General features: G+C 45.5%; 1 protein-coding gene across 4 annotated transcripts in view; it reads left to right on the forward strand.

The window, feature by feature from the left end:
• Positions 1-12915, forward strand: part of cdk6 (cyclin dependent kinase 6) — a 213743-nt gene that overhangs the window by 155749 nt on the left and 45079 nt on the right. For all 4 annotated transcript variants that reach the window (XM_068003147.1, XM_068003138.1, XM_068003155.1 and 1 more), the window contains exon 5: positions 8252-8361. In XM_068003147.1, coding sequence (XP_067859248.1) covers positions 8252-8361 — 110 coding nt within the window. The remainder of the gene's footprint in view (positions 1-8251; positions 8362-12915) is intronic.

The following is a 12915-nucleotide window of genomic DNA, read 5'->3' on the forward strand; positions in this document are numbered from 1 at the left end:
GCCAGTACGTGCATGCAACTAGCCCTCGTAAACATATTCAAAATGAAAGTCTATCCTAAATGTATTTTTGGTGGTGGTTTTGTCACCCTGTTGGCCTACCCAAGGCAAGGCCCACTGTTTGTTTCCATGGTGCCCTCCACAGGGCTAGTTTATAGGAATTCATCTTGCTTATAGCAGCCTACAAATGTGAGCCTAGAACTTCTGCTCCTTCTTGGGGCAGAAGTCAGACATTGTGGCAGCAGAGAGCCCGGAAATTGGGGAGAATTCATCTGCACCGGATTTCTGCCCATGGAAGCAGCCACGAAAAATTCTGAAGTGGGAGGCGAGTGCTTCTCTACCCGCGTTCCTCCCCGGTCCCAATTTCCTAGGCTTCCCTGGAAATTCCATCGGATACAGCATGATAAGGCACAGCAGTACCTACGCCTGAAGTAAACAGGCATGGGGCCATTCCGGGCCAAGAAGAAATCAAATATCAGTCAATCCCAAAGCGATTGATTGCTATTTGATTCTGGGTCCACCAACAAGGGAGCACTTACAAAGTCTGTAGCAAAGCTGTCAATCCTCAGCCAGAACAACCCTTGTCCCCTCTACCCCCACCCCCTTGGTGTTGCTCTGGGATTCAAGCATCTCCACTGGGTGGATGCCTCTGTAGCACACCACCACATTCATGGCAGCTCAGTGGCATCGTTAGAATTTCACGGCTGTAATTTCCTCTGTGGTCTATCTCAGTGAGGAGACACGGAGGTGAAATTTCCGTGAGGGTTCCCCAATCTCCCACCATAACTTCGACAGAAGATCGGCGGAAACCCCATAGAAACGTGTAAATGGCCGTTTTATGCCATTTCTCCGGGCTTTCCAATGAAATAATGGCAGGCGATAGGAAATACCCATACAGAAATTCCTGCAGATGTTGCCTGTGCCACTCTCCTATTATCGGCTGAGGTGTTAAAACATTTAACATTTTAATTGCCTAACTGCTGCAAAGAAATTGTCTGTAACTTCAAAGGAAACAACATCTTTATAATCCTGGGAATTTACTGTGGTATTCAGTTTTGCATAGGCCATGCTACTGTGGAGTACATTTTACAATTTATTGCTCCTGATTTGGAGTTTGGGATCCAATTTACAGCCCACGTGATTTTGCATCCATCGAGATTAAGGGACAGGAGATCATGCAGGCCATGAATCGGGTGCCCTGATCTCCATGCCCAAACTCCCAATGTGTGCTCCCGTCATGCAAAGTCCTGCACTAAGAGTGCTAAATCATAAAATTTAACCTATATGTGAAAAGGGCATTGACAGCTCAATAAGAATAAGGATATTAAAAGCAATTTATTTTGAATCGTCCAATAATTTAGCACTAAATATCTACTTTCCAATGTTATTTATGTTGTTTAATTTGAAGTCCTCGATAATTCAGAAAAATATTTGGGGAATAATTCTAATTTCCTAGCGCAAGATTGAACTCTGCGAGATCGAATACCCGACTTAAAAATGCACATTTGCTCCCTTAGAAACAGTGAAAAAAATTAACAGACTTTTTCTTCTGCCCTTCAATGGCCTCTGTCTGACTCTGTTGGAGTGGCATGGTGCCACTTTGAATTTTTTTTTAATTCGTTCATGGGATGTGGGCATCGCTGGCGAGGCCAGCATTTATTGCCCATCCCTAATTGCCCTTGAGAAGGTGGTGGTGAGCTGCCTTCTTGAACCGCTGCAGTCCGTGTGGTGAAGGTTCTCCCACAGTGCTGTTAGGTAGGGAGTTCCAGGATTTTGACCCAGCGACAATGAAGGAACGGCGATATATTTCCAAGTCGGGATGGTGTGTGTCTTGGAGGGGAACGTGCAGGTGGTGTTGTTCCCATTTACCTGCTGCCCTTGTCCTTCTAGGTGGTAGAGGTCGCAGGTTTGGGAGGTGCTGTTGAAGGAGCCTTGGCGAGTTACTGCAGTGCATCCTGTGGATGGTACGCACTGCAGCCACAGTGCGCCGGTGGTGAAGGGAGTGAATGTTTAGGGTGGTGGATGGGGTGACAATCAAGCGGGCTGCTTTGTCCTGGGTGGTGTCGAGCTTCTTGAGTGTCGTTGGAGCTGCACTCATCCAGGCAAGTGGAGAGTATTCCATCACACTCCTGTCTTGTGCCTTGTAGATGGTGGAAAGGCTTTGGGGAGTCAGGAAGTGAGTCACTCGCCACAGAATACCCAGCCTCTGACCTGCTCTTGTAGCCACAGTATTTATATGGCTGGTCCAGTTAAGTTTCTGGTCAATGGTGACCCCCAGGATGTTGATGGTGGGGGATTCGGCGATGGTAATGCCGTTGAATGTCAAGGGGAGGTGGTCAGCCTCTCTCTTGTTGGAGATGGTCATTGCCTGGCACTTGTCTGGAGCGAATATTACTTGCCACTTATGAGCCCAAGCCTGGATGTTGTCCAGGTCTTGCTGCATGCGGGCTCTGACTGCTTAATTATTTGAGGGGTTGCGAATGGAACTGAACACTGTGCAACCATCAGCGAACATCCCCATTTCTGACCTTATGATGGAGGGAAGGGCATTGATAAAGCAGCTGAAGATGGTTGGGCCGAGGACACTGCCCTGAGGAACACCTGCAGCAATGCCCTAGGGCTGGGATGATTGACCTCCAACAAGCACTACCATCTTCCTTTGTGCTAGGTATGACTCGAGCCACTGGAGAGTTTTCCCCCTGATTCCCATTGACTTCAATTTTACTAGGGCTCCTTGGTGCCACACTTGGTCAAATGCTGCCTTGATGTCAAGGGCAGTCACTCTCACCTCACCTCTGGAATTCATCTCTTTTGTCCATGTTTGGACCAAGGCTGTAATGAGGTCTGGAGCCGAGTGGTCCTGGCGGAACCCAAACTGACCATCGGTGAGCAGGTTACTGGTGAGTAAATGCCACTTGATAGCACTGTCGACGACACCTTCCATCACTTTGCTGATGATTGAGAATAGACTGATGGGGAGGTAATTGGCCGGATTGGATTTGTCCTCCTTTTTGTGGACAGGACATACCTGGGCAATTTTCCACATTGTCGGGTAGATGCCAGTGTTGTAACTGTACTGGAACAGCTTGGCTAGAGGCGCAGCTAGTTCTGGATCTCAATTCTTCAGCACTACAGCCGGGATGTTGTCGGGGCCCTTAGCCTTTGTTGTATCCAGTGCACTCAGCCTTTTCTTGATATCGCGTGGAGTGAATCGAATTGGCTGAAGACTGGCTTGTGTGATGGTGGGGATATCGGGAGGAGGCCGAGATGGATCGTCCACTCGGCACTTCTGGCTGAAGATGGTTGCAAACGCTTCAATCTTGTCTTTTGCAGTCACGTGCTGGACTCTGCCATCATTGAGGATGGGGATGTTTGCAGAGCCTCCTCCTCCCGTTAGTTGTTTAATTGTCCACCACCATTCACGACTGGATGTGGCAGGACTGCAGAGCTTTGATCTGATCCGTTGGTTGTGGAATCACTTAGCTCTGTCTATAGCATGTTGCTTCCGCTGTTTAGCATGCATGTAGTCCTGAGTTGTAGCTTCACCAGGTTGGCACCTCATTTTTAGGTACGCCTGGTGCTGCTCCTGGCATGCTCTTCTACACTCTTCATTGAACCAGGGTAGATCCCCTGGCTTGTTGGCAATGGTCGAGTGAGGAATATGCCGAGCCATGAGGTTACGGATTGTGCTGGAATACAATTCTGCTGCTGCTGATGGCCCACAGCACCTCATGGATGCCCAGTTTTGAGCTGCTAGATTTGTTCTGAATCTATCCCATTTAGCACGGTGGTAGTGCCACACAACATGTTGGATGGTGTCCTCAGTGCGAAGACGGGACTTCATCTCCACGAGGACTGTGCAGTGGTCACTCCTACCAATACTGTCATGGACAGATGCATTTGCGACAGGTAGATTGGTGAGGACGAGGTCAAATTAGTTTTTCCCTCGTGTTGGTTCGTTCACCACCTGCCGCAGGCCCAGTCTGGCAACTATGTCCTTCAGGACTCGGCCAGCTTGGTCAGTAGTGGTGCTACCGAGCCACTCTTGGTGGTGGACATTGAAGTCCCCCACCCAGAGTACATTCTGTGCCCTTGCTGCCCTCAGTACTTCCTCCAAGTGGTGTTCAACATGGAGGAGGACTGATTCATCAGCTGAGGGACGGCGGTCGGTGGTAATCAGCAGGAGGTTTCCTTGCCCATGTTTGACCTGATGCCATGAGATTTCATGGGGTCCAGAGTCAATGTTGAGGACTCCCAGGGCCACTCCCTCCTGACTGTATGTCACTGTACCACCACCTCTGGTCGGTCTGTCCTGCCGGTGGGACAGGACAAACCCAGGGATGGTGATGGAAGAGTCTGGGACATTGGCTGAAAGGTATGATTCTGTGAGTATGGCTGTGTCAGGCTGTTGCTTGACTAGTCTGTGGGACAACTCTCCCAATTTTGGCACAAGTCCCCAGATGTTAGTGAGGAGGACCTTGACACAGCGATGTGTTCATACAGGCTCAGATTATGAAGGTCATGACATGTTTACGGATCTTCCCTGCCCTGACCCAGCATTATTCAATGGAAATCGCTGACTGTCCAGAGATGTGTGAATACGGCGTCACTGTTTTAACTATGTTTTAACTGGTAGAAATCACCTTACATATACTCACACAATACAGGTAAATACTTGCACACTCTGCTTTTTGTCTTATCATTTTACCAACAAATGCACAAAAAGGTTAAAGTACACATGAATGTGCCATGCGAATATGAGTATTGCGAGCACATGCCCAAGGACGGTGTTGATTACTCATTTTTTACTTATTAATCAGAAATTACCCGCATCTGGATTCCCAATTAGCCACATGTGGCTAGTAGCTAATGTGTTGGAGAACACTGCCCTAACCATTCCAGTTGTTTCATAATTTAATGTACTTGTAATTTAACATAATTTAATGCTCTGTCTTGGGGTCTTTTGTTACAAAGCAGAAAATGCAACATGCCATTAACATCAGCTCTCAGAATATTCACACCAGGTCTACTTTTTTCTAATAGTGCAAACTTGGAAAAAAAGTTACCATCACTCTAAAAGTAACTCTTCTACTCAGTGATTCTTCCAACCCATAGTACCTCTCCAGAAAGCTCCATCTCCAAACTTCTTAATGACAAAAACAAGTTTTTATTGCTGTGCATTCAACTCACAGTGGAAGTGCCATGATATTGAGGGGAGGAAAGGAAGCAGAATTTATTGAGAAGCGTCAAATATATTTGATAGTAACAGACACTTCCTTTCCTTTTAAGTGGTGAAGTGATGCAATTTTATGAGGAAACTTTGAATCACAGGTAGCATGAAGCAGACACACCTCTGCCTCTGTATCTGTGGTGCACCCAGTGGTATTTATATCTAGGCAACGGATGTACCTAGAAACATAGCATAGTCGGCTTACTTAGAATCTGTGATTCTACCTAGAAATGAAGATGACAGTAAATGCTTCAGTGAAGGGCCTTGGCTGGCTAATAAATAATTACATAATTTTAACAAGCTAGTGCAAGTTTGTTCGTGACTTTTTTTCATGCTCATGGTAAAGGTACAGCTGAAGTTTACAGTACCGTATTTCATTTTATATGTTAATCTTCAGGATAACTTTTTCCTTTTTTGGTAACCTTGTTTATGGTTACTTCACCAGTCAATATTAAACCACTAAAGGCATGTTATATCATATACATACTACAGCCAGGGTTCAAAATGAATATCATAGCCAGATGGAAGCAGTTTGCTACTTTCCCTTCACTCCATTTGAAAAGCACAGAGCTATGGTTAGCGTAAAATCCAGCTTGTTTTGATGGTTTGGTTTTCCATTTTGCATTAAATTGCATCAGTTTCATATTCACATAAGAGAACTCAACAGAGATGTTAAACTTTGGTGTCCAGAGAAGCACTAAAGAGCTGCATTCTTCATCAAAAACTGCTTGGCAGACCTTTTTTATTTGCTTCAAAAATAATCAATACAGTTGCATCAAAAAACATCTTTGCTTCACAGAAACATAACTGTGGCACCCGTATGTCATGTATTTGAGCAGAACCTGACGCACTGCTGTTGTGGCTTATTTCTCTTTCTCGTGGTGAAGACAATACCTCTTTAATGAATCTCAAGATAAAGAACATCAATAAAACCTCTGCAGTATAGAAGAAAAGAACATGGAAAATTGGCATAGGCTTCGACAGATGCAGCATGATGAGCAGAGGCTTTGTGCAGCAGAAATCTGAGAGTGCTTCTGCAGCATCTCTACATCTAAATCACCTAAAATTTTGAAAATTGTATTTTCAGAAATTTTGTTAATGGTTCTCATCATGTTTTATTAGCAGCAAGTTTAGTGAGAAAAAATTCTCCTGATGTGACATGATAGGAACCCTGGGCTAAATGTAAAGAGTTTTTGACACTAATATATCACAGTTCAGGAGTTCTGTTTGCCACAGTTATCTGCATACTTTCTAAGATGATTTGGTCATGTACATTTTAGTAGCTGACAAACAAATATCACAATTATTTCTATAATCTAATTTTCAGTGATGGTCAAACATAGTGCTCCAAAAACAAACGTTTGAGAGCTAGCATTTACAGCTGAGAGCAGGTAGCCCTCCCTTAATTTCTTGTCCTGCTAAAAACACACATGCAACTTGAAAGGCGCAAATATAATGAATAAAAACAGTTGTGATGTAACTGGGTTTAGATTTCCACCGATATGCGTGTGACTGGGGACAGGTTCCAAACGTAGGCAACTTTTTCAATTCATGGAAATACTTTCGCGCATTAACCACAAGAGCTGCTAAACCAAAATAACCCTGGTTTCCTCATTTAAGAGAGCTTCCTCTTCATTTCTAGTTATCCAGGATGGTAAAAGTTTAAATGTTTTGGTTTTTTTTAAGCTTCTTTTTGCCCTGTTATTTATTTCTGAATAGAATGGTGTAAGTTTAGGAACTCTACTATGCCTATATATTAAAATCTTAGAAAGAAGTGGTTTTAGCACAACAAAATTTTGCATCAGTAGTTTTTCCTTGATTTTCAACAGAGATCCCTGGAGGGTATTGTAAAGAGACGTATATTTCAGACAAATCCTGGAGTAGGGCCCAGTTCCAATTTCACTTCACTGATTAAGCTATTAGACATGTTATCACAAGGACTAAAATTAATATTTTTGCATGAGAACTTGACATGAATGTAATCCTGTACAAAGTTGGGCAGTGCCATATTTACCATTTATATGAGCCTGGGGAGTACGTCTCATTTGTACTAAGATTTGTTGAAATGTGACATATATTTTAGAAAAAATCTGTATAAAATGTAACTGTTAAAGAGGCATCATCTTCATGTTTGGCAAACTTTTTTTCTTTGCTTGTTACGTCAGTGCATAGCTCTTTTTCCTCCCTAAATAAAAGTAGGTTTGCCACCAGGCTCAAGGCGCTGAATGGCCAACTCCTGTTCCTAGGTTCCAAACATTTTCTACAAAGACAGTGCTTCTTTAACTTTCAAAAACTGAAAAAAGTTTTTTTAGGTTTTCTTACTGATGGCTTCTGGATAAGAAAATCAGTACATTTTATATAAGTCTGCAAATGGGTGAAAAATAGCATTGCTGAAATCCAGTAGTTACAAAGTTGCATAATATTTTGTGGCTTTCACCTCACGTCTACCTTAGCATGGTGTAGGGCCTAACAGCAACAAGGAGGTTGGCCCATCTGCCTTGGGGAGAGAGGTGGAGAAGTCCTTAAAGTTAGGGATGCCGGGATGTTAAGAAGTTTGAGGCCTTGCATACTTGGATAGGAAGCCATATAGGCATGAATGTGGGTCTGGGGAACTGTCAGGCCCATGGTGGCCCTTGTAGCATAAAGGACCCCTGCCTAGAAGAGATGGTTACTTGAGCAGGGCCAAGAACTTTGTAATGCTGTGACCTTGAGGTCATAGCCCTCCAACATTTTTCGTTGAGACAAATGTACGGCAAAGAATGAATGTGCTTCTATGCTGCTTTTTTTAGGTAATTGAAAAACATTTATGAGGGATAGGGTAGTTTCCTTTAGAGTTTGTGGAATACATTTGGCATTTTGTTATGTTTATATGCCATTTAAACAGCCAGAGAAGGCATGTCGCATTGCCTCTTGCACATGCAACTATTCTGTACTGAGGTGTCACAAAAACTTGAGATTGATATATACAGTTTGAAATGTTTAGCTCTTCTAATGTGCACTAAAGCAGATATCTTGAATTTGCAGGTTGTCACTTTGTGGTACCGGGCACCAGAAGTTCTGCTGCAGTCTAGTTATGCAACACCAGTTGATCTATGGAGTGTTGGCTGTATATTTGCAGAAATGTTCCGTCGAAGGTAAGACTCATATTGGTGCAAGCATAGTACATTTTTTTAAGGAAATCAGCAGGATATAAATCTCTTAGCTGTTAGATGGAGATCTGTAGGGGTAAGTATTTCTCTAGTCTCTATGTGCAGTGGCATTTTGTGAACATATGGGGGGGGATTTTAATTAATGGGCGTGAGGCCCGTTCCAATTTGAGGAGGGGACCTCATTAATAGGCCGCTTGTGAGCTGCATGCCCTGATCGGGTATCCCGCTGCGGCTCACCGCCTCCGGATTAGCGCAATATTGGGTGCCCAGCCACAGAATAGTAGGTCCAGGTGGAGAGCAATCATTGTGGGTGGGGGGGGGGGGGAGAGCCTGGGACGGGAGTGGCCCACATTATTCTTGTGAAGCCCAGAGGAGAACTGCTCTCCTGCTCCTCTTGGCCTCTTGTCCGCCAGGTTGTTCTGAGGGGAGCATCCATGACACAGAGTTTGCCCAGTATGCGCTCAAAACTGCATCAGGGTCCTATGTACATCATTGTACCCCGATTAATGAGACTCCCGCCTGATTCAGGCAGGTGCCAGGGCCGCCGAGAGGAAGGCCTGAGTTAAAATGGCAGTGGAGTGAGAATGAGGCTGTGGGTCGACCACCTCGATTTAATTCTATTCCCACCACGTTTCTGCCGGCAGAGGGAATTAAAATGCCCCTATGCTCTCTTCAGTATTTCTGGTGAAATCATGAACATGTTTGGAAGGTATTTACAATTCTGCTAGAAATAGCAAACAAAAAAATCTTAACCCTGTTGTTTTTTGATGTGAACCTAGATGTTTGACTTAAATGGTTGTCTGTTTTCTTGCATATAATATGGGATAACTGAGTATGGAAATTGAGGGGTGATCTAATCTGATGCTTAAAATGTTAAAAGGATTTGATAGGGTAGAATGTACTCTGGGTGGGGGACCACAATGTCCATCACCAAGAGTGGCTTGGTAGCACCACTACTGACCGAGGGAAAAACTTACCTGACCTCGCCCTCACCAGTCCACCTGTCGCAAATGCATCTGTCCATGACAGTATTGGTAGGAGTGACCACCGCACAGCCCTTGTGGAGACCAAGTCCCGTCTTCGCACTGAGGACACCATCCAACGTGTTGTGTGGCACTAGCACTGTGCTAAATGGATAGATTCAGAACAGATCTGGCAGCTCAAAACTGGGCATCCATGAGGCGCTGTGGGCCATCAGCAGCAGCAAAATTGTATTCCAGCACAATCTGTAACGTCATGGCCCGGCATATTCCTCACTCTACCATTACCAACAAGCCAGGGGATCAACCCTGGTTCAATGAAGAGTGTAGAAGAGCATGCCAGGAGCAGCACCAGGCGTACCTAAAAATGAGGTGCCAACCTGGTGAAGCTACAACTCAGGACTACGTGCATGCTAAACAGCGGAAGCAACATGCTATGGACAGAGCTAAGTGATTCCACAACCAACGGATCAGATCAAAGCTCTGCAGTCCTGCCACATCCAGTCGTGAATGGTAGTGGACAATTAAACAACGAACGGGAGGAGGAGGCTCTGCAAACATTCCCATCCTCAATGATGGCAGAGTCCAGCACGTAAGTGCAAAAGACAAGGCTGAAGCGTTTGCAACCATCTTCAGCCAGAAGTGCTGAGCGGACAATCCATCTCGGCCTCCTCCCGATATCCCCACCATCACAGAAGCCAGTCTTCAGCCAATTCAATTCACTCCATGTGATATCAAGAAACGGCTGAGTGCACTGGATACAGCAAAGGCTAAGGGCCCCGACAACATCCCGGCTGTAGTGCTGAAGAATTGAGATCCAGAACTAGCTGCGCCTCTAGCCAAGCTGTTCCATTACAGCTACAACACTGGCATCTACCCGACAATGTGGAAAATTGCCCAGGTATGTCCTGTCCACAAAAAGCAGGACAAATCCAATCCGGCCAATTACCTCCCCATCAGTCTACTCTCAATCATCAGCAAAGTGATGGAAGGTGTCATCGACAGGCACTTACTCACCAATAACCTGGTCACCGATGCTCAGTTTGGGTTCCGCCAGGACCACTCGGCTCCAGACCTCATTACAGCCTTGGTCCAAACATGGACAAAAGAGCTGAATTCCAGAGGTGAGGTGAGAGTGACTGCCCTTGACATCAAGGCAGCATTTGACCGAGTGTGGCACCAAGGAGCTCTAGTAAAATTGAAGTCAATGGGAATCAGGGGGAAAACTGTTCAGTGGCTGGAGTCATACCGAGCACAAAGGAAGATGGTAGTGGTTGTTGGAGGCCAATCATCTCAGCCCCAGGGTATTGCTGCAGGAGTTCCTCAGGGCAGTGTCCTAGGCCCAACCATCTTCAGCTGCTTCATCAATGACCTTCCCTCTATAATAAGGTCAGAAATGGGGATGTTCGCTGATGGTTGCACAGTGTTCAGTTCCATTCGCAACCCCTCAAATAATGAAGCAGTCCGAGCCCGCATGCAGCATGACCTGGACAACATCCAGGCTTGGGCTCATAAGTGGCAAGTAACATTCGTGCCAGACAAGTGCCAGGCAATGACCATCTCCAACACGAGAGTGTCTAACCACCTCCCCTTGACATTCAACGGCATCACCATCGCTGAATCCCCCACCATCAATATCCTGGGGGTCACCATTGACCAGAAACTTAACTGGACCAGCCATATAAATACTGTGGCTACAAGAGCAGGTCAGAGGCTGGGTATTCTGCGGCGAGTGACTCACCTCCTGACTCCCCAAAGCCTTTCCACCATCTACAAGGCACAAGGCAGGAGTGTGATGGAATACTCTCCACTTGCCTGGATGAGTGCAGCTCCAACAACACTCAAGAAGCTCGACACCATCCAGGACAAAGCAGCCCGCTTGATTGGCACCCCATCCAGCACCCTAAACATTCACTCCCTTCACCACCGGCGCACTGTGGCTGCAGTGTGTACCATCCACAGGATGCACTGCAGCAACTCGCCAAGGCTTCTTCAACAGCACCTCCCAAACTTGCGACCTCTACCACCTAGAAGGCCAAGAGCAGCAGGCACATGGGAACAACACCACCTGCACGTTCCCCTCCAAGTCACACACCATGCTGACTTTGAAATATATCGCCGTTCCTTCATTGTCGCTGGGTCAAAATCCTGGAACTCCCTTCCTAACAGCACTATGGGAGAACCTTCATCACATGGACTGCAGCGGTTCAAGAAGACGGCTCACCACCACCTTCTCAAGGGCAATTAGGGATGGGCAATAAATGCTGGCCTCACCAGCGACGCCCACATCCCATGAATGAATTTTAAAAAAGTTACGGAGAAACTATTTCTTCTAGTGGAGGGAATCAAGAACAAGGGATCATAATATTAAACTTAGAGCTCTACCGTTCAGGAGCAAAATCAGGAAGCACTTTGTCACACAAAGGGTAGTGGAAATCTGGAACTCTCTTTTCCCAGAAGGATGCGGATGCTGGGACAGTTGGAGCTTTCAAGACAGAGATTGATAGATTTGTGTTGGGTAAGGGTATCAAGGGATATGGAGCAAAGACGGGTAAATGGAGTTGAATTGCAGATCAGCCATGATCTAATTGAATGGCAGAGCAGGCTCAAGGTTTGACTGGCCTAATGTTCCTATGTTCCTAACTCATTGGGGAAGGGGAACATTCCTTTTTTGTTTGCTTTTTGATGTTAAGGATTTATAAATCCAAATGTTTTGTTTTTGGGCAGGAAGCGTGCGCACATTTCTGTCCGGAAGTGCGCCGCCTGCCATATTGGGTACGGACAAAAGTTATTCATCCTTCACCCACACCTGAAGCAGGCTTTGGGACCTTTGTATAAGCAAATAAGAAGCTTAACATCTTTGGGACCTTTGTATAAGCAAATAAGAAGCTCCTCTCCAAGACTGGATTACTCTGAGGCACTTACCTGAGAGCGGTTGCGACACTAGCAGTGGCCCGGTCTTGCACTGCTGTTCACCAGCGGGCTCTGATGCCACGCCGGCTACATTATAATGAGGCCTGAGGCCCAAAAATGGATGCGCCCGAATTTCTGGCCCAAACTCTTCTTCACATTAGCGAGCAATAAGGTTGGTCATCAGCTCCTTGCGGGTTACCTCCTCGTGTTTTCTAAGAATGCTACTGCAGTTGTCGACGATATCTTCACTTTAATGCCACACCTAGTCTTTGTGAGGCAATGGTAGGCTTTGACTGGCTTTTTATCACAGGCCAGTTCCCTGGACATATCAAATGTATTGTTATCTGGTGTTTCACAGTAAAGCGTTGTCATGCATGTCCGCATGACTCAAAACTTGAAACGAGAAATTCTTGCAGCACATTTGGAGTTTCTGTCATCTGTTCAGGATGATAATAATTCTAAAGCATAGGGAAGCTAGTAAAACGTTGGTGAAGACCCCTGACCTCCATTTGTGCCTTCCAACATTAATTTATTTAAAAACTGCATTCATCCTCAAATATAATAATTCTTCTAAAATTAGATAGCACACACAGCATTTTGAGGTTCGGAAATAAATTGCATGTTAACACGGTTCTATTTTGAAATT

The sequence above is a fragment of the Heptranchias perlo genome, chromosome 2, assembly GCF_035084215.1.
Source record: "Heptranchias perlo isolate sHepPer1 chromosome 2, sHepPer1.hap1, whole genome shotgun sequence".
Classification (NCBI taxonomy): Eukaryota; Metazoa; Chordata; class Chondrichthyes; order Hexanchiformes; family Hexanchidae; genus Heptranchias; species Heptranchias perlo.